This window comes from Salmo salar, chromosome 18 (genome assembly GCF_965601325.2).
Source record: "Salmo salar chromosome 18, fSalSal1, whole genome shotgun sequence".
In the NCBI taxonomy this organism is placed as follows: Eukaryota; Metazoa; Chordata; class Actinopteri; order Salmoniformes; family Salmonidae; genus Salmo; species Salmo salar.
Genome location: NC_138308.1, coordinates 10,264,363 through 10,291,402, shown reverse-complemented (window position 1 = coordinate 10,291,402; position 27,040 = coordinate 10,264,363). Strand labels below are relative to the sequence as shown.

At 43.6% G+C, this 27,040-nt stretch overlaps 1 protein-coding gene across 2 annotated transcripts in view; it reads left to right on the top strand.

Annotated features, from left to right (window-relative positions):
- The window catches only part of LOC106576784 (kinase non-catalytic C-lobe domain-containing protein 1), a 63,683-nt gene that overhangs the window by 30,520 nt on the left and 6,123 nt on the right, over positions 1-27,040 (top strand). For both annotated transcript variants that reach the window (XM_014154182.3, XM_014154181.3), the window contains 12 exons: positions 8,779-9,026; positions 13,591-13,949; positions 16,684-16,777; positions 16,873-16,970; positions 18,591-18,796; positions 19,444-19,557; positions 22,699-22,846; positions 23,211-23,378; positions 25,294-25,509; positions 25,786-25,868; positions 26,097-26,250; positions 26,501-26,623. In XM_014154182.3, coding sequence (XP_014009657.1) covers positions 8,779-9,026; positions 13,591-13,949; positions 16,684-16,777; positions 16,873-16,970; positions 18,591-18,796; positions 19,444-19,557; positions 22,699-22,846; positions 23,211-23,378; positions 25,294-25,509; positions 25,786-25,868; positions 26,097-26,250; positions 26,501-26,623 — 2,011 coding nt within the window. The remainder of the gene's footprint in view (positions 1-8,778; positions 9,027-13,590; positions 13,950-16,683; positions 16,778-16,872; positions 16,971-18,590; positions 18,797-19,443; positions 19,558-22,698; positions 22,847-23,210; positions 23,379-25,293; positions 25,510-25,785; positions 25,869-26,096; positions 26,251-26,500; positions 26,624-27,040) is intronic.

Here is a 27,040-nt window from a genome sequence, read left to right as displayed (position 1 = left end):
TCAGTGTTGTGATGCAAATATTCTAGCTAAATGCTTGGTGCATAGAATTAAAAAAGGTATTGTCAGATATTATTCATCCTAATCAGAGAGGTTTTTTACATGGACGATACATTGGAGATAATATAAGACAAGTACTGAAAACAATAGAATACTATGAAATATCAGGGACACCAGGCCTGGTTTTCATAGCTAATTTTGAAAAGGCTTTTGATAAAGTATGACTGGAGTTTATATATAAATGCCTAGAATATTTCAATTTTGGAGAATCTCTTATAAAATGGTTTAAAGTTATGTATAGTAACCCTAGGTGTAAAATAGTAAATAATGGCTAACTCTCAAAGTTTTAAACTGTCAAGAGGAGTAAAACAAGGTTGTCCACTATTGGCATATCTATTTATTATTGCCATCAAAATGTTAGCTGTTAAAATTAGATCCAACAATAATATTAAGGGATTAGAAATCCGTGGCTTAAAACAAAGGTATCATTGTATGCTGATGATTCATGTTTTCTTTTAAAAACACAATTAGAATCCCTCCACAGCCTCAGAGGATCTACATACTTTTGCTAACCTCTCTGGATTAAAACCAAATTAAGTGTACTATATTACAAAAATGTTACATTACCGTGTAGTTTACCAATAAAATGGTCTGACGGGGATGTGGACATACTCAGTATACAAATCCCAAAAGAAAGAAATGATCTCACTCCAATACATTTTTGTAGAAATTTAGCAAAAATAGATAAGATCTTGCTACAATGGAAAGGAAAATACCTGTCTATTTGTGGAAAAATCACCCTGATTAACTCTTTAGTCATATCCCAGTTTACCTATTTGCTTATGGTTTTTCCTACACCTAGTGACCTGCTTTTTAAATTATATGAACAAAAAAATATTCCATTTGATTTGGAATGGCAAGCCAGACAAAATTAAAAGGGCCTATTTATATAACGAATATGAATTCAGAGGGCAGAAATGACTAAATATTAAAGCATTAGACCTCTCACTAAAGGCATCAGTCATGCAAAAGTTATACTTAAATCCAAAATGGTTCTCTAGTAATTTAGTAAGAATGTCTCACCCCATGTTCAAGAATGGCCTTTTTCTCTTTATTCGGATTACAACTGCTCACTTTTGGGTATTTGAAAATGAAATAATCTCCAAAATATTGTTCTTTTTTAAACAAGCCTTAGAAAGTTGGTTGCAATTTCAGTTTAATCCACCTGAAAAGACAGAACAAATAATACAACAAATATTGTGGTTGAACTCAAATATACTAATTGATTAAAAGAATATATATTTTTCGATAAACTTAAAAAAAAATAAAAAAAATTAAAAGGATATATGTGTAAATGATATAATAAATAGGACTGGTGGATTTATGTCACACATGCAGCTAACACAGACATATTGTCACGTCCTGACCAGTAGAGGGTGTAGTTGGGTCAGGACGTGGCAGAAGGGAGTGTGTGTTTTTTATTGTTTCATTGATTTTGGCCGTGTGACTTCCAATCAAGCACAGCTGTAGAGGGTTGTGGTTGATTGGGAGTCACACATAAGTTGCCTACGTTTCCTTTGTGTTTCGTGGGTAATTGTGCTTGTCAATGTGGTTGCACCTGACAGGACTGTGTTGGCTGTCAGTTTTTGTTGTTTTTGTAAATGCATAGTGTTCGTGACATTAAATATGACGAACCCTAACTCCGCCGCATTTTGGTCCACTTCTTCCATAGACAGCCGTTACAGAATTACCCACCAAACCCGGACCAAGCGGCAGAAGAGGAAGGAGCAGCAGGAGTATAGCGTTATGGACCAATGGACTTGGGAACAGATCCTGGACGGAGAGGGACCATGGACTCAGGCTGGGGAATATCGCCTCCCGCAGTGGGAGATTGAAGCGGCGAGAGCGGAGAGGCGCTATTACGAGGAGAGAGAGCGCAACGAGCGCGAGAGGCAGACCCAATAATTTTTTTGGGGGGGGCACACGGGACAGTCGGTGGAGCTGAGGTCGGAACCAGAGCCAGTCGGGATGACATTGGAGGTGAGCGAGGGATATGAGACAGAGACTGTGACGGGATTAATGGGGAAATTAGGAGAGAGAGAGATGAGAGAGCTGCTAGTATGGTGCATTAAGTACGGCATTCGCCCTAATGAGCGTGTCGTGGGAATGATGTCACCTGAGGCAGCTCTCCATACTCGTCCTGAGGTGCGTGCTGGTTGTCTGGTAAAGACTGTGCCTGCGCCCAGAAACAGGCCTCCTGTATGTCTTCCCAGCCCTGCACGTCCTGTGCCTACGCCCAGAACCAAGCCTCCTGCATGTTTTCCTATCCTGGTCAAGCCTGTGTCTCCTCCACGGACCAGTACTCCAATGGGTCTCCCTATCCTGGTCAAGCCCGTGTCTCCTCCACAGACCAGTCCTCCAGTGGGTCTCCCTATCTTGGTCAAGCCCGTGCCTCCTCCACGGACCAGTACTCCAATGGGTCTCCCTATCCTGGTCAAGCCCGTGTCTCCTCCACAGACCAGTCCTCCAGTGGGTCTCTCCACCCTGGTCTCTCCTGTGCCACCTCCTCAAACCAGGCCTCCAGCGGGTCTTCCCAGACTGGTGAGTCCAGGGCCTGCGCCCAGAGCCAGGTCTCCGTTATGTCTCCCCAGCCTGGTGAATCCTGAGCCGGAACTGCCAGAGTGGCCAGACTGCCCGGAACTGCCACAGTCACCAGAGCTGCCCGCCAGTCAACTGTCACCAGAGCTGCCCGCCAGTCAACAGTCACCAGAGCTGCCCGCCAGTCAACAGTCGTCAGAGCTGCCCGCCAGTCAACAGTCGTCAGAGCTGCCCGCCAGTCAACAGTCGCCAGAGCTGCCCGCCAGTCAACAGTCGCCAGAGCTGCCCGCCAGTCAACAGTCGCCAGAGCTGCCCGCCAGTCAACAGTCGTCAGAGCTGCCCGCCAGTCAACAGTCGTCAGACTGCCCTGAACTGCCGGAGTGGCCAGACTGCCCTGAACTGCCGGAGTGGCCAGACTGCCCTGAACTGCCCGAGTGGCCAGACTGCCCTGAACTGCCCGAGTGGCCAGACTGCCCTGAACTGCCCGAGTGGCCAGACTGCCCTGAACTGCCCGAGTGGCCAGACTGCCCTGAACTGCCGGAGTGGCCAGACTGCCCTGAACTGCCGGAGTGGCCAGACTGCCCGGAGCTGCCGGAGTGGCCAGACTGCCCGGAGCTGCCAGAGGTGCCCGCCTGCCAGGATCTGCCAGGGTGCCCTGCCTGTCCTCCGGCCCAGCCCGAGTGGCCCTCCTGCCCTCCGGTACAGCCCGAGGGGCCCTCCTGCCCTCCGGCCCAGCCCGAGGGGCCCTCCTGCCCTCCGGCCCAGCCCGAGTGGCCCTCCTGCCCTCCGGTACAGCCCGAGGGGCCCTCCTGCCCTCCGGCCCAGCCCGAGGGGCCCTCCTGCCCTCCGGCCCAGCCCGAGGGGCCCTCCTGCTCTCCGGCCCAGCCCGAGGGGCCCTCCTGCTCTCCGGCCCAGCCCGAGGGGCCCTCCTGCTCTCCGGCCCAGCCCGAGGGGCCCTCCTGCTCTCCGGCCCAGCCCGAGGGGCCCTCCTGCTCTCCGGCCCAGCCCGAGGGGCCCTCCTGCTCTCCGGCCCAGCCCGAGGGGCCCTCCTGCCCTCCGGCCCAGCCCGAGGGGCCCTCCTGCCCTCCGGCCCAGCCCGAGTGGCCCTCCAGTCCTCCGGCCCAGCCCGAGTGGTCTGTCTGCCAGGGTCAGCCCGAGTGGCCCGTCTGCCCGGCGCAGCTATCGGCGCCACCAAAGTGGGCGACGCCGAAGGTGGAGCGAGGTCCACGTCCTGCACCTGAGCCACCTCCAGGATAGGTGGGTTGGGGAGGGAGGGTGTAGCACAGTGCCGTCGGTGACGGCAGCCACCCTCCCTTCCCTCCCTTATTGTTTAGGTGTTCCTTTTTGTTGGGGATTTTCTTGTGTGTTCTTTTTTTAGGTGCATCCCGGGGTCTGCACCTTGAGGGGGGGGTACTGTCACGTCCTGACCAGTAGAGGGTGTAGTTGGGTCAGGACGTGGCAGAAGGGAGTGTGTGTTTTTTATTGTTTCATTGATTTTGGCCGTGTGACTTCCAATCAAGCACAGCTGTAGAGGGTTGTGGTTGATTGGGAGTCACACATAAGTTGCCTACGTTTCCTTTGTGTTTCGTGGGTAATTGTGCTTGTCAATGTGGTTGCACCTGACAGGACTGTGTTGGCTGTCAGTTTTTGTTGTTTTTGTAAATGCATAGTGTTCGTGACTTTAAATATGACGAACCCTAACTCCGCCGCATTTTGGTCCACTTCTTCCATAGACAGCCGTTACACATATGGAAATGTCTGCTCTACCCAAAATTACAACCAACTAATTGCAGCATTACCACAAAAATGGAAGAGGCAAGTAGAAGGGGGAAAAAGTAAGGAACGTGTCTGTCGGCCCTGCATTAAAGAGCATAAATGTTTCAAGAAAATTGTGATAATAAAAACATATACCAATTTCATTTAAGGACCAAAAAATTGACAGCTGTGCCATATGAATTGCAAAATAGTTGGGAAGAGATTTTCGATGTACCGATTCCAATGCACATGGTTTATGAATTGACACGCAAAACAACGCCGTATTCAACATTTTTCAATTTAAATTATTATACAAAATTCTTGCAACCAATAGAGTGTGTGTGTGTGTGTGTGTGTGTGTGTGTGTGTGTGTGTGTGTGTGTATATATGGGGGATACAATTTTCCCAGCTCTGCAGATTTTGCTGCGAGGAAGCAGAGTCATTAGATGATAATTTATTTTGGTACTGTCCATATGTCGTTCGTTTTTGGTCACAGGTCCAGGAATGGCTGAAGAATTGCAACATTTACCTAGAACTAACGCTGCAGATAGAAATACTGGGTGATTTGAAAAGTCATAGTCAATCAATAATATAATAATTATTTTAACAAAACATTTTCTTTAATTTACAATCTGTAGAAGCTATGAGAATAGAAAGGTTCAGTACTTTTAAAGCATTACAGGACAGTTGAAAAGTATATGGCAAATAGAAATCCAAAATGGATTCTGTTAAGAGATAGATGGGAGGGGTTGAATGGAGCTGAAGGGTGGGGCTAATAACAACAAGATAACCAATGTATTTAGGTTCAGAAATGTTGTGAAATAGCACAGTTACAAATAGAAATCAAACTGAATGGACATCAGAAATAGAGGAAGGACTAAAAACAAACAAAATATAACTTTTGTAAAATATGTATAAATTGAAGGTAGAAGCCTAAGTGTTATTGTTTATTAGTTTACCCCAATTGGGGGAAGGGTGGTAGGGTTTTCAGGGAATAATAAAGGTATATTAGAGAAAAAAATGTGTGTATGTATGTATGCATGCATGTGTATACAGTGGCTTGCGAAAGTATTCACCCCATTGGCATTTTTCTTATTTTGTTGCCTTACAACCTGGAATTAAAATAGATTTTGGGGGGGTTTGTATCATTTGATTTACACAATATGCCTACCACTTTGAAGATGCAAAATATTTTTCACTGTGAAACAAACAAGAAATAAGACAAAAAAAGAATGAAAACTTGAGCGTGCATGACTATTCACCCCCCCCCCCCCCCCCCCCAAAGTCAATACTTTGTAGAGCCACTTTTTGCAGCAATTACAGCTGCAAGTCTCTGGGGGTATGTCTCTATAAGCTTGGCACATCGAGCCACTGGGATTTTTGCCCATTCTTCAAGGCAAAACTGCTCCAGCTCCTTCAAGTCGGATGGGTTCCGCTGGTGAACAGCAATCTTTAAGTCATACCACAGATTCTCAATTGGATTGAGGTCTGGGCTTTGACTAGGCCATTCCAAGACATTTAAATGTTTCCCCTTAAACCGCTTGAGTGTTGCTTTAGCAGTATGCTTAGGGTCATTGTCCTGCTGGAAGGTGAACCTCCGTCCCAGTCTCAAATCTCTGGAAGACTGAAACAGGTTTCCCTCAAGAATTTCCCTGTATTCCATCATTCCTTCAATTCTGACCAGTTTCCCAGTTCCTGCTGATGAAAAACATGGCAGGGACTGGGAACCAGGATGGTGTGTCAGGGAGATGAAAGGTGTTGGGTTTGTGCCAGACATAGCGTTTTCCTTGATAGCCAAAAAGCTCAATTTTAGTCTCATCAGACCAGAGTACCTTCTTCCATATGTTTGGAGAGTCTCCCACATGCCTTTTGGCGAACACCAAATGTGATTGCTTATTTTTTTCTTTAAGCAATGGCTTTTTTTCTGGCCACTCTTCAGCTCTGTGGAGTGTATGGCTTAAAGCGGTCCTATGGACAGATAGTCCAATCTCTGCTGTGGAGCTTTGCAGCTCCTTCATGGTGATCTTTGGTTTCTTTGTTGCCTCTTTGATTAATGCCCTCCTTGCCTGGTCCATGAGTTTTGGTGGGTGGCCCTCTCTTGGCAGGTTTGTTGTGGTGCCATATTCTTTCATTTTTTTTTGAATGGATTTAATGGTGCTCAGTGGGATGTTCAAAGTTCAATTTTTTTTATAACCCAACCCTGATCTGTACTTCTCCACAACTTTGTCCCTGACCTGTTTGGAGAGCTCCTTGGTCTTCATGGTGCCACCCCTTGTTTAGTGGTGTTGCAAACTCTGGGGCCTTTCAGAACATGTGTATATATATTGAGATCATGTGACACTTAGATTGCACACAGGTGGACTTTATTTAACTAATTATGTGACTTATGAAGGTAATTGGTTGCACCAGATCTTATTTTGGAGCTTCATAGCAAAGGGAGTGAATACATAAGCACGCACCACTTTTCCGTTTTGAATTTGTTTTCATTTTTTGAAACAAGTTTTTTTTTTCACTTCACCAATTTGGGCTATTTTGACTATCACATGAAATCCAAATAAAATCCATTTAAATTACAGGTTATAATACAACAAAATAGGAAAAACGCCAAGAGGGATGAATACGTTTGCAAGGCACTGTGTACACACACACACACACACACACACACACATATATATATGTGTGTGTGTATATATATATATATATGTATGTGTGTGTGTGTGTGTGTATATATATATATATATATATATATATATATATGTATGTATATATGTGTGTGTATGTATGTATATATATATATATATATGTACACACATACACATACATATATATATATATATATACACATACACACACATATATATATATACACACACACATATACATATATATACACACACACATATACATATATATATACACACACACATATACATATATATATATATATATATATATATATATATATATATATACCCAAAAAGTATATAGGGGATTGGAAATGATGCAGACAATTACATTGATGGAAGCAACAATCTATCTGCAATATTACAGCTGATCCACCCCTTAAGAAAATAAAATAATAAACAAATAATAGACAAAGGAGATGATTGTGGACTACAGGAAAAGGAGGACCAAGCACGCCCCCATTCTCATCGATGGGGCCGTAGCGGAGCAGGTTGAGAGATTCAAGTTCCTTGGCGTCCACATCACCAACAAACTAACATGGTCCAAGCACACCAAGACAGTCATGAAGAGGGCACGACAAAACCTATTCCCCCTCGGGAGACTGAAAAGATTTGGCATGGGTCCTCAGATCCTCAAAATGTTTTACAGCTGCACCATCGAGGGCATCCTGATGGGTTGCATCACTGCCTGGTATGGAAACTGCTCGGCCTCTGACTGCAAGGCACTACAGAGGGTAGTGCGTATGGCCCAGCCACCCTAGTCATAGACTGTTCTCTCTGCCGTCACACGGCAAGCAGTACCGGGGTGCCAAGTTTAGGTCCAAAAGACTCCTTAACAGCTTCCACCCCCAAGCCATAAGACTCCTGAATATCTATCAAATGGCTCCCCCCCATCTACATTGCTGCTACTCTCTGTTCTAATCTATGCATAGTTACTTTAATAACTCTACCAACATGTACATATTACCTCGATTACCTTGACACCAGTGCTCCCGCACATTGACCCTGTACTGGTAACCCCCTGCTATTGTTATTTACTGCTGCTCTTTAATTTTTTGTTATTCTTATCTCTTACTTTTTTTTAGGTATTTTCATAAAACTGCGTTGTTGGTTAAGCGCTTGTAAGTAAGCATTTCACTATATGGTCTACACCTGTTGTATTTGGCGCATGTGACAAATACATTTTGATTTGATTTGGTGCTGGAACACTCGGCTTTGGATACAAACAGAACAACTCTGCTTTGGATAAAAACAGTTTTGGACCACTCAACCCCAGCAGTCAGCTGCTAAGGAGCCGCTAAGGCTTGATTTGTTTTGAAAGCTAATTATTGATTGTTTTGTTCTGATTAATTCATTTATGTTGGCCAACTTAATTGTTTTAATTATGCCTGTGAGGAGTGGGCTTGTTTCAATTATCTGTCTAGATTTCTCATAATATGATTATTTGTCTGAACTTTCAATATCTGCTGTGTTTTCGTATTGACCGAGTTGTTATTCCCACTATTTTGTTTGCATTGTTTATGTTGTGTCTAATTACTGTCTGATGTTTCAATTACTTTTCAGTCTGAGCTCTTATAGTCTGTGTTCCATTTTATTGAATTAGTGTGTTTTGCCTGTTTTTGTCCGTGTTTATGTGTTTGTCTAGTGGTCGGTGTGTGGCTGTGATGTTTGTGACTAGCTGTGACTGACTGTTGTTTTGTGTTTACTCTCTCCCTCTCTCTGGCTGCTGATGTGCCACATGTAGAGGCTCTAATGAACAGTCTCCATCAAAGCCATGGCAAAGGGCAGCCACCTCACCCCTGAGGGCTGCCAGCTGTAGAGTGGAGGAGAGGGAGGCAGTGCGGCGTGGTCATGTCGACCTGAACGGCAACCTGCACCACAGTGGACCTGTAGCTTCAGATGCGTGGGAGAGATTTGAGAGACACCAGAGGGCCCTGTCTGCACACAGAGAAGATACTGAATCAGAGGAGGGTCAACATCATGGCTGCCCAGGTAGGAAAGGAAATACTGTAACTTTACAACTTTCATCACTGTTAACATTACTTCAATAACTCATCTCTGTTACCATTACTTCACAACTGAAGGAAGTGTGAGGATGGGGTGCTGTGGGATTATTTAAGATAAGCTTTGAGCCTCCTGAGTGGCGCATCGGTCTAAGGCACTGCATCGCAGTGTTGTGGCTTCACTACAGCCTGGGGTTCGATCCCGGGTTTTGGCACAACCGGCCGTGACCGGGAGTCAATCAATCAAATGTATTCATAAAGCCCTTCTTACATCAGCTGATGTCACAAAGTGCTGTACAGAAACCCAGCCTAAAACCCCAAACAGCAAGCAATGCAGGTGTAGATGCACGGTCACTAGGAAAAACTCCCTAGGAAGAAACCTAGAGAGGAACCAGGCTGTGAGGGGTGGCCAGTCCTCTTCTGGTGGTGTCAGGTTGAGATTATAACAGAACATAGCCAAGATGTTCACATGTTCATAGATGACCAGCAGGGTCAAATAATAATAATCACAGTGGTTGTAGAGGGTGCAACAGGTCAGCACCTTAGGAGTAAACATAAGTTGGCTTTTCATAGCCGATCATTCAGAGTATCTCTACCGCTCCTGCTGTCTCTAGAGAGTTGAAAACAGCAGGTCTGGGACAGGTAGCACGTCCAGTGAACAGGTCAGGGTTCCATAGCCGCAGGCAGAACAGTTGAAACTGGAGCAGCAGCACGACCAGGTGGACTGGGGACAGCAAGGAGTCATCAGGCCAGGTAGTCCTGAGGCATGGTCCTTGGGCTCAGGTCCTTTGAGAGAAAGAGAGAAAAAGAGAAAGAGAATTAGAGAGAGCATACTTAAATTCACACAGGACACCGGATAAGACAGGAGAAATACTCCAGATATAACAGACTGACCCTAGCCCCCCAACACAAACTATTGCAGCATAAATACTGGAGGCGGAGACAGGAGGTGTCAGGAGACGCTGTGGCCCCATCCGACGATAACCACGGACAGGGCCAAACAGGCAGGATATAACCCCACCCACTTTGCCAAAGCACAGCCCCCACACCACTAGAGGGATAGCTTCAATCACCAACTTACTATCCTGAGACAAGGCCGAGTATAGCCCACGAATATCTCCCCCATGGCATGAACCCAAGGGGGCAGCTCCTTATGGGAGTCCCAAAGGGCGGCGCACAATTGGCCCAGTGTCGTCTGAGTTAGGGGAGGGTTTGTCCGGGGGGCTTTACTTGGCTCATCGCGCTCTAGTGACTCCTTGTGGTGGGCCGGGCACCTGCAAGGTGATTACGGTCGTCAGTTGAACGGTGTTTCCTCCGACACATTGGTACAGCTGGTTTTCTGGTTAAATGTGCGGGTGTAAAGAAGCGCGGCTTGGTGGGTCATGTTTCGGGGGACGCATGACGCGACCTTCACCTCTCCCGAGCAAGTTGGGGAATTGCAGCGATGAGATAAGATCATAATCACGAAATTGGGGAGAAAAAAGGGGTCAAATTACAACAACAACAAAAATGCTTTGAAGTAGTAGGGTTTTAGATGTGCCACCTCTGGCAAGAGACCAGAGGTGGGGTGTAGGGTTTGGGCATAGCCTGAAGGTAGGGAGGGGCAGTTCCTCTTGCTGCTCCATTGGAAAGTACCATGGTCTTGTGGTGGATGCAAACTTTGACTGGAAGCCAGTGGAGTGTGAAGGGGAGTGGTGTGACATGGGAGAACTTTGGAAGGTTGAACACCAGGCGGGTTGCAGCGTTCTGGATAAGTTGCATGGGTTTGATGGCACAAGCGGGGAGCCCAGCCAACAGCGAGTTGCAGTAGTCCAGACGGGAGATGACAAGTGCCTCAAATAGGACATGCTCCACTTCCTGTGTAAGGTAGAGTCGTACTCTACGGATGTTGTAGAGCATGAACCTGCAGGAGTGAGTCACTGCTTTGATGTTTGCAGATAACAACAGGGTGTTGTCTAGGGTCACGCCAATGTTCTTTGCACTCTGGAAGGGGGACACCGTGGAGTTGTCAACCATGATGGAGAGGTCTTTGAGCGGCCAGGCCTTCCCCGGGAGGAAGAGCAGGTCTGTCTTGTCGAGGTTGAGCTTGAGGTGGTGGGCCGACATCCAAGCTGAGATATCTGGTAGGCATGCAGAGATGTGTATCGCCACCTGAGTGTCAGAAGGGGGGAAGGAGAAAAGTAGTTGTGTGTCATCCGCATAGCAATCATAGGAGAGGATATGACAGAGACAACTATCTACGTGTATAGAGAGAAGAGGACCTAGAACCGAGCCCTGGGGGGCACCAGCAGTGAGAGGACATGGTGCAGACACAGATCCTCTCCACGTCACCTGGAGCGGCCTGCCAGGTAGGATGCAATCCAAAAGTGTGTAGAGCCTGAGACGCCCAGCCCTGAGAGGGTGGAGAGGAGGATCTGATGGTTCACAGTGTTGAAGGTAATGGATAGATTTAGGAGGATGAGAACAGAGGATAGAGATTTAGCTTTGGCAGTGTGGAGAGCCTCCGTAAGAGCAGTCTGTTGAGTGACTCGTTTTGAAGCCTGTCTGGTTAGGGTCAAGAAGATTGTTCTGAGAGAGATAGCGAAAGAGTTGGTCAGAGACAGCACGCTCAAGTTTTTTGGAAAGAAAAGAAAGAAGGGCTACCTGTCTGTAGTTTTTGATGTCACAGGAGTCAAGTAGGAAAGAAATTAATCGAAGGCAGACGTCAGGGGGTTGAAGTCACCAAGTACGAAGAGCCGTAAGCCATCGTCAGGAAATTAGCTTACCAAGGTGTCAAGCTCATTGAGGCACTCTCTACGGGCACCTGGTGGGCGATAGATGACAACAATGTTAAGCTTGAGTGGACAAGTGATCGTGACAGCATAGAATTCAAATGAGGAGATGGGCGGGTGAGAGAGGAGAAAATAAATAAAAATCTCCACTTAGGAGAAATGAGTGGGCGATAGTTTGGAACTGCCAATCTGCGGTCAAGAGCGCCTAGTTCATCTCAGCCTATGCTGCCCTTCAGTCCCTTGACCTTTTGGACCTGACGGAGACGTGGATCACCCCAAAGAACACTGCTACTGCAGATACTCTCTCTTCATCTGACTACGTTTACTCTCATACTTCAGTTTGAGAGCATCTGGTCGTCGCAGTGGTGGCCACTAGGCGCTCTTGACCGCAGATTGGCAGTTCCAAATGCTGCCAGAGACCAGGAATTCCACATGTGTTGCGCGCGCAGAGTACACTTAATTACAAGGGTTGCAGCCAAGGGGTGAGGAGCGTCTGTAAAGCCTACAGGGAGAGGAGCGAACTAGGATGGAAAACACACACATAGCTGCCAAAGTTACAAAAGAGCAAAATGAGATTCTGAGAATAACTAGGTAAAATACTCAAGGGAGACAGTGGTGTGAAGCCTTCCTCTCATAACACCGCAGAACAACTTGGCAGAACCCTCTCTGTTTCGGCGACAATCTTAGTTGTGCGACGAGAACGCTGCTTACAACTGCCGCTTTGAAAACAAGCGAGACTGAGGTACTAATTGCTAATTGCCTTGCAAAAGGTGAAGAGCACACAAACACACCTCCCGGTCGTAATTGCTGATTGCCTAGGAGAGGTGAAACCACTCCAATACAGCCACTGATTACCAAAACAACAACAGTCACAAATTGCCCTGCCTGTTAATCCTGGTTGATGTGTCAACAATCATCTGCAAATTAATAGCATTCAGCAGTTCACACACCAAGTAGGCTACTGGGAAGACAGGCAGCACTTAAAGGAGATGGCCCTAGCTAGCAAAAATAAAGACAGTAATTATACTTATAGTGTAGATATCAGGAGTCCTCTAGCAATATAATTTAGCACCATTACTTCACAACTGTCATTACAGTTACCATTACTTCACAACTGTCATCACTGTTAGCATTATCATGATAAATGTCTGTGAGATGACGTAGTTAGATGAAGTTGTATACTGTAGCGAGATGTTGTGACAAATCCAGCTTTGAATGGCAGTTGAATCAAGTTGTTAGGAGAATGATTGGCGGATGGATTAAGTTGTTAAGAGCACAGTTTATTCAAGACGGCTCAAATCACGCTGTGATCTCCTCAGCTGGATAGTTGTTTTGGAAACAGACACAGGCACAGTCACTTCCTTTCCATACACACACGCCAATACATACAATTAGCATAATGTACACTCAAACAGACACCTAAAGACCCATTGGTAACAAACACTGCACACTTGCACACAAACACACCTTCAGTTTCACACAAAATACTTTGTGTGAGATGATAAATCAGAGCAAAAATAGTCTGCTCACACTGGAAGGTGGAGGACGCCTGTGATGCAGAATCAAACAATATAACAAGGTTCGCGTTTAACAGCATACCATAAAACAAATTTAATAGAGCCTTTCACCAAAAGAAAGCTTCAGCCTTGCGAGAATGCCACCTCTCAAAATCTCTGCACACACAGATGTGTGCATGAACACACACACAAACACACATACAGACTGCCTGACCCATCCATTTTCTCTCTCTCCCTTCCTGCTCTGCCATGTTTCCTGGTCCAGGATTGAGAGCTGCTGAGTGTTTGGTTAAGGGGGCTATGGAGAGTGCCGAGCATCCAGTGGGGGGCGGCGATGAAAGCCCCTCTGAAGCTGACTCTCTATGGGGGACGGACGAGCCACTGAGGGTGGGCCACCGAGGCCAGATGAGCCCTGACTGCTGCGAGGACATGGAGGACACAGAATCTCTGGTGTCTCATTGTCTCCTCTCCCCCAGCTCAGGAGCAGAGGAGTCCAGCCACAGCCTCAGCCCAGCCTGGGCCCTGGCCTTCTATGGAGGGGACTGTTTTAGTCAGGATGTGGTGGAATATGCTAGGAACTTGGGACAGCATAGTGAGTCCCCGTGCCTGGAGCTGAAAACACAGGTGGGTAACCTGGGAGGAAAAGCTATTGAGCTTAAATATAATAGACCAGCTATGAGTGATGACAGACCATACAGATACCATGGTCTCAATGTTTGGAATAGTGCTTTTTTTGTAAATGTGTAAATATGTGACTCTCATTTTAGAAGACGGAGTAAATGTATACTGTCTGATACTTCAAAGATTCAACATGATTAGTTAACTACTTTCTACCAAATGGTACATAATGAAAAAGCTACATGCATCTGAAATAAACAAGAAGTAGTTATTATATCACAATTATGTGATTTATCTATATAAATGCCAGAGAACAAGCAGACTAAAATAAAGAGAAATCATGTTTAATGTTTAAGGCAAGTAGTGTCATTGCCTCAGGCTGTTCTAATTCTACTGTTCAACATTCACTTAATGCTCACTATATTAAAAGGACTCCTCTCTCTTTAAAATTGATTTTGTCCAGGTAGTGTATGTTGCATTGCAGCCAATGATGAAGCTGTATTCATTTCATTGTGGCATTACGGTAATGCCAATTACATAGCAGTGGCACTTTTGATATAAAGCATGCACTTTCTATTAGACTCATCCATCTCATTTAAAATGAATGGATTGTATGATGACCTATCGTAGAGAATGTACAGTTTGAGCATACCCAAAATAGTATTATTGACATAATTTACTATGAATAATTAACTAATTTACTAATGAATAATTAAATAATTAAATGGTAATTTCACTTTCAGTCAAACTCCATGTTTGGATAAGTGCATGCATTTCATGAAAAAGCTATGAGATTATTAGTTAAAACCAAGCAAAACAACATTAATAGCAGTAGCAAATCAGCATATAATCATGATTTCAGGTGAATAGGAAGAGAGTTGGAGGTTTTAGGGTAATTGGCACATTATTTTCTCCATATCTACCCTTCGACATAAAAGTCATTATCATGTGTAATAGAATAATGATGGGGTGTCCTCTCTGTATGCTTTGATGGTAATGATGTACGTTTTTATCCGCCCCTTCACTGGAATAGTCTGACTGCCCCACTCATACCTTAAAGACCGACTGCCTTAAAAAGCGGCAAATCCCTTTATTCGAGTGTCAAAATGTACTACAAAGTGTAAATAGTCAGTCATCAAGTCAGTCTTGTCTAAAATGGAGTTTGGAACATCTGTGCGTCACAACGGGTAAAGGAAGGTTGTGTTTTGATTTGACGATGTCCACTTGCCCACTAACATAGGGTGAACAGCTGTGTTGTTTGCTCTCCATCAAATAACATAGACAGTGAGACAGACCTGCCCGGCAGCTCCGACTTTGTTTACATAAGACAAGTCCCACATATGTTTACTTCAGAAATAGAGCACCAAAAACCTTAGATATAAACTTGCGCAACTAAAATATCCTCTGCAAAAACGTCAAAATTATTTACAGATTTCTTGAGTTATATTAGATTAATTCTGGTGATTTTGATAATGTGAAATAGGCTTATGCGTCTAGTGTCTCATGGGGGGGAAACATAATTAACCAAATGCGGAATCGGTCAGGAAACACACCTCCAAGACTGAAATCTTGTTTTTCGTATGAGCAACAGATAAACATGCTTGCTCATCAGCGTGTTCAGTGGCTCTTTAAGAGCCAGGGTCCATATCGGTGTTATATTGTAGACTCTAAAGCCCTGTTTCCATTGGCACTTTGAAGTTAACCCGGGCTGGGCTAGATCGAATTATGTTTCCACCACAGCCTCCAGAAATGAGACATTATGTCATGTTGCTAGGTAGCCAATATGTGACTGTGCAGCTGGTTTCACAAAATGTTGCTAGCTAGCTTTTAATTCCCTCTAACCATGCTGTAACGAACGTTGCCCCATACTCATGCCAGTGCCAGCCAGACTCGGAGCCATGTATTTAGCTTGCTAACATTAGCTAGCTAAACAGTTAGCATTGTCACTAGCGTAACAGGCTAGCTAGCTAGCTTAATTCCTACTTTGCTTGCCACGGCTTTGGCTATAAGCTAGCTAGCTAGCTAACCAAGCAAACCAGACATGTTTGATATAATGTAGCTAGCTAGCTTTCAATACGACCTGGCCTGCTAAAACTCCTGCTAGCCCACATTAGCTAGCTAACTAGCTTGTTTCAACTCTGATTTGGTAGCTAGTATTCGAGGGCTGACTGTTCTCATAAAAGTTTGTAGTGCAAAAATGTATGAAGGATCCAGCTACGGTGGTAATTTGTGTAATGTCTGACTACTGCAGCACTGATTGTCCATGTGCTAGCTAACAGCAACAAGCCCAGACGAGCAAGCTAAAAGTTGTCAGCATCCAGTTGTGATCAGCCGGTGGTTGCATAGTAACGGCGTCACCAGCCTGAATTCGAATCGAGCTGGCACCGGTTATGAAACTGCGCTGGTCTGGGTTTCCCTCGACCCAGCTCGAATTTGAGAATTCCATTCAAGCCAGCTCTAATTTGGCCCTAATTTTAAGTGTCAGTGGAAATGGGGCTTAAAAGGCTCTTCATGTACTGTATATACACCTTTGGGAAGAAGGGTTAATAATGGGTTCTTCGGCTATCCCTGCTATGACAACATTTTTCCCCAACGAAAAACCGAACCTTTGGCGAAAAGGTTCTACCTATGAAAAAAAAGGGGGTTCCTCCAGGGACAGCCAAAGAACCCTTGACGGTTCTAAAGTGTACAAACTAAATGGTTTGGTGTCTACTTTATGTATTAAATGTTCTACTTGTAGGAGCTTCAACAGCAGCTTATGATCGAGACGAAGAATCAGAAAAAGACCAGAAATTTCTACCAAAAGCTGCTCCATCAAGAGAGAAAAAACAAACGTACCAATCAATTCCTCATGACTTTTACAATTTCTACTATGGGGTTGATACATAGAGAAATAAACACACCATTTCAATGTGTTTTTCTGCTGAAGGTTCGGATGCTAGATTGATGCTGTCCAAACTCAAAGTCCAGCTTGAGGAGTTGAGGTCCAAAGTGGAGTTTCTAGACTCTATACAGAAATATCTGGAGGTGTGGACAGGTTGAACAGAAATAATCCCCAAATACTAACACAAAGCAGGCATAAAGTGCCTTCGGAAAGTATTCAGACCCCTTGACTTTTCCACATTTTGTCACGTTACAGCCTTCATCTAAAATTTATGAAATAAAACATGTTTCTCATCAATCTACACACAATACTGTATAATGACAAAGCGAAAACAGGGTTTTAGAAATGTTTGCAAATTTATTGTAAATAAGAAACAGAAATACCTTATTTACATAAATATTCAGACCCTTTGCTATGAGACTCGAAATTGAGCTCAGGTGCATCCTGTTTCCATTGATCATCCTTGAGATGTTTCTACAATTTGTAGTCCACCTGTGGTAATTCAATTGATTGGACATGATTTGGAAAGGCACACACCTGTCTATATAAAAAGTCCCACAGTTGACAGTACATTTCAGAGCAAAAACCAAGCCATAAGGTCGAAGAAAATGTCCATAGAGCGTAGAGAGGTTTGTGTCGAGGCACAGCCAAACTGAGCAATCGGGGGAGAAGGGCCTTGGTCAGGGAGGTGACAAAGAGTTCCCCTGTGGAGAAGGACAACCATCTCTGCAGCAGTCCACAAATCAGGCCTTTATGGTAGAGTGACCAGACAGAAGCCACTCCTGAGGAAAAGGCAAATGACAGCCTGCTTGGAGTTTGCCAAAAGGTACCTGAAGGACTCTCAGACCATGAGAAACAAGATTCTTTGGTCTGATGAAACAAAGATTGAAGTCTTTGGCCTGAATGTCAAGTGTCATGTCTGGAGGAAACCTGGCACCATCCCTACGGTGAAGCATGGTGGTGGCAGCATCATGATGTGGGGATGTTTTTCAGTGGCAGGGACTGGGAGACTAGTCAGGATCGAGGGAAAGATGAATGGAGCAAAGTTCAGAGAGATCCTTGATGAAAACCTGCTCCAGAGCGCTCAGTACCTCAGACAGGGGCCAAGTTCACCTTCCCACAGGAAAACAACCCTAAGCGCACAGCCAAGACAACGCAGGAGTGGCTTCGAGACAAGTCTCTGAATGTCCTTGAGTGGCCCAGCCATTGCACGGACTTAAATCCGATCAAACATCTTTGGAGAGACCTGAAAATAGCTGTGCAGCGACGCTTCGCATCCAACCTGACAGATCTTGAGAGGATCTGCTGAGAAAAATGGGAGAAACTCCCAAAATACAGGTGTGCCAAGCTTGTAGCGTCATAGCCAAGAAGACTCGAGGCCAAAGGTGCTTCAACAAAGTACTGAGTAAAGGGTCTGAATACTTATGTAAATGTGATATTTTAGTTTTTAATTGTAATACATTTGCAAAGAAAATTCGAAACTGTTTTTGCTTTGTCATTATGGGATATTGTGAGTAGCTTGATGAGGAAAAAAACTATGTAATCAATTTTAGAAAAAGACTAACGTAACAAAATGTGGATAAAGTCAAGGGGTCTGAATACTTTCCGGATGCACTGTACATTACATGCACTGTACATTGCACTGTTCACTCCCATATCGCTGATTGTTTGTTGGTTCTGATTGGTTGTTGGTTCAAATCACTGATTGGTTACTGGTTCTGATAGGTTGTTGGTTCATTTCTCTGCCTGGTTGTTTTGGTCAGGTTCTGAGTGTGGATCAATGGGGTGTGGATGTGTCCCTCCTTCCCTCCCTGGCAGCCTCTGATCCAGGGAGCCCTCTGGATCTCCAGCCCTCAGAGGAGCCTGCCGTGTTGGGATTGGTGTCTTTGTCTGGTGTAGGGACAGGGACAGGGAAGAGCAGCCTGCAGGCCGCCACACCCCTGGATTTCATGTCCTACCTCTATGCCAGGTAACACTAACTATATATCAGGTTACAATAGCAGGTTAACAGATTACAGGTAAAGGTTTAGGTTAAAATAATACATTAACTATTAAACCCATGAGTGTGATTAACGGTGTATTAGCAAGTATGGTTTAAATCAGGGCTTATCCTATTCTTGTTCTGGAGGGCCAAAACACTTCTGTTTTTTCTTTCTACCTTGTAGTTAATTGCACTCACCTGGTGTCCCAAGTCTGAATCAGTCCCTGATTAAAAGAATGAAAACCAGAGGTGTTTTGGCCCTCCAGGACCGGAATTGTAGCCTCGCAAAGCCGTCTTATCCTGCAAGCTTACATAAAACACCGCACGGATATCGTTTTACGTAAGCTTGCGGGGTCAGGTGGCTTTGAGGCTACTGGAAATGGGCAGCCCTGTTTTAAATGGTGGCCCTCTAGTGGTCAATGTGTTAAACTGAGCATCACAGTTTACTGTCCATTATCATGCCTTTGATTGCTGAGAAAATGTAACATTAATTTATACCTACATAAGGCACAATAAGACATGTCTGTTTATTTATATCTGTGTCCAAATGTGTTTCACTGATTTGTCCTAATTCTTTTAGATATTGCATTCAACAGATACCAAACTGAACTCTTTTCTAACTCCTCCTCTGACAGAAATGCTCCGTTGGAGGGTTACATCCAACAGTTCCTGTACACGTACCGCTATTTCTGTACCTCTCAAGAACTCCTTCAGTTCCTGATGGACAAATTCACCAGTGCAGCAGCAGGGTATGTAGGCTACTATGGCAGAAATGGAAACAGACATAAAACTAAATAGATTTTCATGCTCTTTGGATGGTGGCCTGTGTTTGCATAGAAATATAATTGGAATGTCCGTTCTAGTCATTCTATTTCTATGGTTTTGATTCTGTGGAATTAATGTCTGGTCTAATGTCTATGGTAAAATGCTAATTGAGTCAATATAATTGGTATTTGAAGAAAATAATAAAATGTATGTCCACTTGTAAAATAAAAATTAAGCCAAATTGGCAGTACTACTATAACTGTTTTCCATAGAGCCGCTGGAAAATGTGGCGAAACAGCATTTGCCCCAGTACTTTCAAAGCAGCGGCATCTACCGGGCCAGTAACTTCTCAGCACATTTCTGCTTCTTAGTTCAAAATGAACCTGCTCTGTCGCAATCCGCCATTGTAAACTATTGAAGACTACACGCAGAAAAGTCGTGCTATTTGTATTTGAGCAATATGATTGTCCGTTCATTCAAGAATCACTACGCTTTTGAACCTGTAGTGCCACCTCTGCTTCCATAACATTAGAATGAGGTCAAATAAGGAAATTGTAAACATGGGCCTGTTTAAACAAGGATCACATTTTTGCACAACTATAATTATGTTGGCATGAATGCTGCCTTTGAAAATGAGCTACATTCTATCACACTTTTCTTATTCATTTTACTTCATGAAAATTTGACAATGGTTTAACATTGATAACATAATTCAAAAACAGTAAGTTGCAATTGGGATAAGTACAACATTCTTCCAGCATGTTTATGAATTTGTTACCTGAGTGTATGAATCCAAAATGTAAGTCCTTTGTTGCAACAACTGATATTATCAAAGTTTGATTGAATAGGGCCATACAATTCAATTTGCCAGCTAGATCCAGCTTTTCCTTTCCATTGTTTCCTGCAATACTCTGATCATTACATCATCATTCAAATTAAATACAACGGTATTTGTATAGGATGTTTTACAAAAGGAAATTCATAACACATGAATTTCTGAAACCCACAGAAATCATTTGCTTTCCTAACAGTGTTGTCCATATTCTGCCTTTTTGTTCCCATCTCCTGAGAGAAGATCGCTCTGCCTTCATTTAATTTCTTCTATACATTTTTTTGTCCTGTTTTCTTTGTGGGCAAACAGTATATGCCTGTTCAGGGTTCTCTTGCGATGGATGCATTTCCCACAGTCACAAGATTTCTTTCCTGTGTGATACTTTACATGCATTTTCAGGTATTTTATTTAACCTTTATTTAACTAGACAAGTCAGTTAAGAACAAATTCTTATTTACAATGACAGCCTAGGAACAGTGGGTTAACTGCCTTGTTCAGGGGCAGAACGACAGATTTTACCTTGTCAGCTCAGGGATTCGCTCCAGCAACCTTTCGGTTACTGGCCCAACGCTCTAACCACTAGGCTATCTGCCGCCCCATTAGGTACTCCTTGCGAGTGAAGCTTTTCCCACAGTGACTGCATCTAAATGTTTTCTCCCCTTTGAGTCATATGTTTCGTTAGGTTTTCCATATACTTTTTTCTCTAAGTGAATCCTCAAGTGTGTCTTCAGCCTACCAATCTCAGGGAAGCATTTGCCACAGTCAAGTCAGCTGTGAGTTTGTTTTTAGACGTGGTGCTGGGTTTTCTCAATGGTGTTTTTGTACACAATGGAAGGTTGGGATCTAATGGTAGTTGATGTCAAGTCCTACTGGGTCGCTACTTACGGCTGAGCTGTAACTGGAGGCATTGTTTTTGATTATCTGAAGGGTCACAGGGAATGTGGAGACCCATTAGATGCGTCACAGTGTGAAAAGGTTTGAGATCCAATGGCTTAGTCACTCTCGATCATCCTGATCACATTCCCTTTTCACACAGGCAGGAGTGTAAAAACATCCCTTGAAGCTGCTCTTCCTGCTGAATGGTCCTGAGTTCCTCCAGTTTCTCCTTAATCTGTGTGGGCTCTGTGTCCTCCTGCACCAGACTGGGTCTCCACTCCTGCTCACAGTGCTGCTGCTCAGGGGTAACCCCGTTAGAGACAGCAAGAGAGAACCAGAGGGAGTCTATTCTACGTAGTTTTATCTCCGGTGTGATCTGCAACAGTCTTCACAGCTGGTCATTCTCCTCTTTAGATCGGGAAATCTACTCCTGGTACTCTGCTACCACTTTCTCTACTACTGCAAGAATCTCTATGGCAACCGCCGATAATAAATGCTCATTCAGAAACATGCTCAGAGACTGGATTTTAGCCATTTTGAGTGGACCCTTGAGTACTCGGTTCAATGGATCTTAAGTTCACACAAGGAATATTGAAAATCAAGACAAACCTGCCTCCAATTCTAGTTCTGTGTTTTCCTCTTCTTTTATGTTTTTCATCAGTTGTAAAGCCCAGAATGAACAACAGCAGCGCCAGCTGGATGGGGTAGATAAGAACAAAAATGTGGATTGAGAAATGTTGCTCTAGAGCGGGTGTGTCTAACTTATTCCATGGAGTGCCTAGTGTCTGATTTAGTTTTTTAGTTTTTTCCTTTTTTGGGGGCTGATTTTTGGTTTTTCCTTTCAGTTAAGATCTAGACAACCAGGTGAGGAGAGTTACTTACTAATTAGTGACCTCAATTCATCAATCAAGTACAAGGGAGGAGCAAAAATCTTCAGCCAATCGGCCCTCCGTGGAATGAGTTTGACAGGTGCTCTAGAGGAAGTTGGGTTCTGGGCTGGGATAGATAGCTGGAGGGAGTTGCAGACTCATGTCTAGCACACAGAGGGAGAGAGTGAGTCAACAGACACGTTTTTTTTCACTACAGTAGAGTTGGTCTCAAAACATGAAATCTTGTCATGACAAATCCAAGCCCAGGCCTGAATCACTTCTCAGAATATCAGGTCTGACCCGGGCAGAAAATCAACTCTATTTTCAGGGGAATTCTGAAAAGTAGCTAGCCAGAATAAATTTGACTCTTTTGTAATAATGACAGCTTTTTTAACCCCCCCCCCCCAAACCCACTGAGCTTAAAATACTTTAGGCTTGAATATAACTCATTTTCACCTTTTAAATACATTGAAGATAATCTGTGTAACTAGAATGTCCGGTCTAGATATTCTATTTCTGTGTGATCTTCACATTCCTTTTTCTACCAGAGGTGGTCCAGATGTGTCAGGGGACAGTGCTAAGGTGTACCACCGGAGTCTGGACGTGCTGCAAATCTGGCTGACTGACTACATAATGGTGGACTTCAGCCCCAAGTCCAGCCTGCTGATGACACTGGAAAACTTCCTCACCACTGAAGTAATTACAGAGCTGATCAATCATCAATGAATCACAAAAAAAGCTAAATCCAGTCACTCAAGAAATTAATAATTGGATTAATGTCTCAAATGGGCCGGCAGGAAGCCTAGCGGTTACGAGCATGGGGCCAGTAACCAAAAGATTGCTGGTTTGCTTGTCCGAGCCAACTAGGTGAAAAATCTGTCTGTGCCCTTGAGCAAGGCACTTCATCCTAATTGCTCTGGATAAGAGCATCTTCTAAATGATGTAAATGTCAACTATTTAGCTAAATCAGTAGCAGTGTTGTTGCTCTTGTCTATTTCTCAGTGTTTAGACATGTAATACTCTGAAGGAGGGTTTTTGTAATGATCTGGTTCTTATTTAGGTGTCTCCAGTAGACAGTAGAGGAGAGAGACTTTTGACCACTCTTCAGAGGTCTCCCAGGAAGAGGTGGAGCCAAGGCTGTGGGAGCCCAATCAGCATGCAGGAGGATGATGCACTGTCTGTCCATACCTCATGCAGAAATTCTGCTATTGAGTACTCTGGAAGGAAGGTCCATAAAATGATTATTATGAGTGTACTATTATGTTGTTGATGTTGTTTTTCTTGCCAGGAAAGAAAATGGTTGGTTCAAAGTACTGGAAGTTTGTCTGGCTCAAAAAGAATCCATTTACACTGATATGTATTTCAACTGATGGGGACCATCAGAGCTGCGTTGTATTCATTACATGAATAATATGTTGCATTAGGATCAAACATTGGCACCAAATGGAAGAAAAGAGACTGAATAAAGGAGGGACTACATGGACTTGTCCAATAAGAACCACAGTGTGTACCCTAATCAATACAGCGACGTGTATATACAGTGCCTTCTGAAAGTAGTCATACCCCTTAACTTATTCCACATTTTGTTGTTTTACAGTCCGAATTCAAAATGGATTACTTTTTTTTTTCTCTCACCCATCTAGACAAAATACCCCCATAATGACCAAATGAAAACATGTTTTTAGAAATGTTTGCAAATGTATTGAAAATGAAATACAGAAATATCTAATTTACATAAGTATTTACATTTACATAAGTATTCAATACATGTTAGAATCATCTTTGGCAGCGATTACAGCTGTGAGTCTTTCTTGGTAAATCTCTAAGAGCTTTGCACACCTAGATTGTACAATATTTGCACATTGTTCTTTTTCAAATTATTTAAGCTCTGTGTTGTTGGCTGTTAATCATTGCTAGACAGCCATTTTCAAGTCTTGCCTTAGATTTTAAATCCGATTTAAGTCAAAACTGGAACTGGGCCACTCAGGAACATTCAGTTTCATCTTGGTAAGCAACTCCAATGTATATTTGGCCTTGTGTTTTAGATTATTGTCCTGCTGAAAGGTACATTTGTCGCCCAGTGTCTGTTGGAAAGCAGACTGAACCAGGTTTTCCTCTTGGATTTTGCCTGTGCGTAGCTCTATTCCATTTAATTTTATCCAGCAAAAAACTCCCTCTTCCTTGCCGATAACAAGCATACCCATAACATGATGCAGTCACCACCATGCTTAAAAATATGAAGAGTGGTACTCAGTGATGTGTTGTTGGATTTGCCCCAAATATAACACTTTGTATTCAGCACATAAAGTGCATTTCATTGCCCCATTTTTTTTTAAGTTTAACTTTAGTGCCTTATTGCAAAATGCATGTTTTGGAATATTTTTTATTTTGTACAGGTTTCCTTTTCGCTCTGTCATTTAGGTTAGTGTTGTGGAGTAACTACAATGTTTTTGATCGATCATCATTTTTCTCCTATCACAGCCATTCAACTCTGTAACTGTTTTAAAGTCACCATTTGCCTAATGGTAAAATCCCTGAGCGGATTCCTTTCTCTCCGGCAACTGACTTAATAAGGATGCCTGTATCTTTGTAGTGACTGTCATGTATTGATACACCATCCAAAGTGTAATTAATAACTTGTCCATGCTCAAAGGGCTATTCAGTGTCGCTTTGGATTTTGTTACCCAATTGGTGCCCTTCTTTGTTTGTTGGTTGATTCTGTGTTTGATGTTCACTGCTCGACTGAGGGACCTTACAATTATCTGTATGTGTGGGGTACAGAGATGAGGTGGTCATTCAAAAGTCATGTTCAACACTATTATTGCACATGCAACTTATTATGTGACTTGTTAAACATATTTACTCCTGAACATAATTAGGCTTGCCATAACAAAGGGGTTGAATACTTATTGACTCAAGACATTTCAACTTTTCATTTATTAATTAGTAAACATTTCTAAAAACATAGTTCCACTTTGACATTATGGGGTATTGTGTGTAGGCCAGTGACAATAAATGTAATCCATTTTAAATTGAGGCTGTAACACAACAAAATGGGGGAAAAGTCGAGGGGTCTGAATAATTTCTGAAGGCACTGTATGTATTCAAAGCCAGAACCTTTCTAAGTTGATGTATCTCTGTAGAGCTTCCAGTGGAGGATATCCAGGGTGGTTGAGCCCCAGTCGACCCAGCCTAAAGACAAGGCCTACTCCATAGCAGCAGCCCTGCCCCGGCCCTACTACACTTCCCTTATGGATGACATCTCCAGTGCCTGCCTCAGAAGCGAGGAGAGACACCCCTTTAGTCAGAGTGAACACAGCGCCCAACACACGGCACAGCAACTCACTCTACTGCAGCAGGTACACACGAACGCACGCACACACTGACATGCACACATGCACAGCCCACCAAATCATCCTGCTGCAACAGATACGTAGACATACAATTTCTACCTCTCTCATGCATTCACACTCACCCACAAACATTGTCATTTATAAACACTAGGGGGAGACAAATCATTCCTTTACAAATTTAAAACAGATTCACAGACCTACAGTATATATTTACATTTGAGTCATTTAGCAGATAAACGTGTAAAATAAGCTTTTGGTTAGATTTTTTTTCTCCAAATGCAGGAAATGTTTCAAGGCTGTCACCCAATTCATTTCCTCAACTCTAAATCTCAAGGAGTCAGGGACAAAGCTGTTAGTGTCACCAAGTGAGTAAATATTCCCTGTGCTCCAAATATTTCAGTGGCTTTTCAGTCAAATTTGTTTGAAGTACCAAATGAGTATACCAGAATGCATAATCTGAACACATTATCACTTGCTAGATAATGAGCCATTCGTTCCAGTCAGCCATTGCGTCCCTGACAATTTCTGTGACATAAAATAAACCATTCATCTACAGCCCAGTCTCTTGTCTGACTGCCTGTCTTCTGCCACAGACATGCGTCACACTCTGTTCCTCCAGTAGAGGGCAGCAGTCTATTTGTTCATGAAGGGACTCCGCATGACAGCCACCTCCAACAGCTACTGAGATATGCTGACAGCATCTCCAATTGGGTCTCTGCAGAAATCGTCATCTGTGATTCGATAAAGGTGAGATCTACTAGTAATGAGGCTACAACTCTGTTGGACAGTAGGTGTGATCTCTATATCGATGTGCATCATTCATTCATTGAACACACACACACACACACATCATTTATTTTCATTCACAGTCAGTCATTGTCCATTGAATCTAATTACGTGAGAGCCATCAGATGCACTTATATGATGTATTCTTTGTTTTCTATAATGATTTGTGTGAATGCATGACCATCGGATCTCTCTTCTTTTCTTGCTGCAGATCCAAGCGGCTTTGCTCACCAAGTTTCTCCTAATTGCCAAACACTGCTATGAATCAAGAGACTTTGCCACGGCAATGCAGGTCCTTGGAGGCCTGGAGAATGTGATTGTCAGGCAATTACCGGTAGGTCTGCGTGCCTGCATTTGAAACGGCACTCTATTCCCTACATACTGTATTGCACTACTTTTGACCAGAGCCATTTCGGAATCACCATGAAAAAAACAAAACTCATTCTACACAGACAGGTGGAACGTTTGTAAAGTAACGTACCTCTTAGGCCCTTAATGAAGGGAAATGTCTATTTTACTCTGCTGTTATGGAAGCCAGAACATCAGAATTTATGTTGAAACAAGATGTAGGAGGAAGTAACGGCACCGAAAGTGTGTGCTTACCCCATGAAGTGCAACAGAAACGTCCAGTTTAATTGTGTAAGTGTAACAACTGAAATTGATGTATTCTTGTTGTTTCTCCATGTTCTAATAATATTCTACCTGTTCTAGTCAATGCTGAACTTTAAGGGAGTAAAGCTTCCGTAAGTGT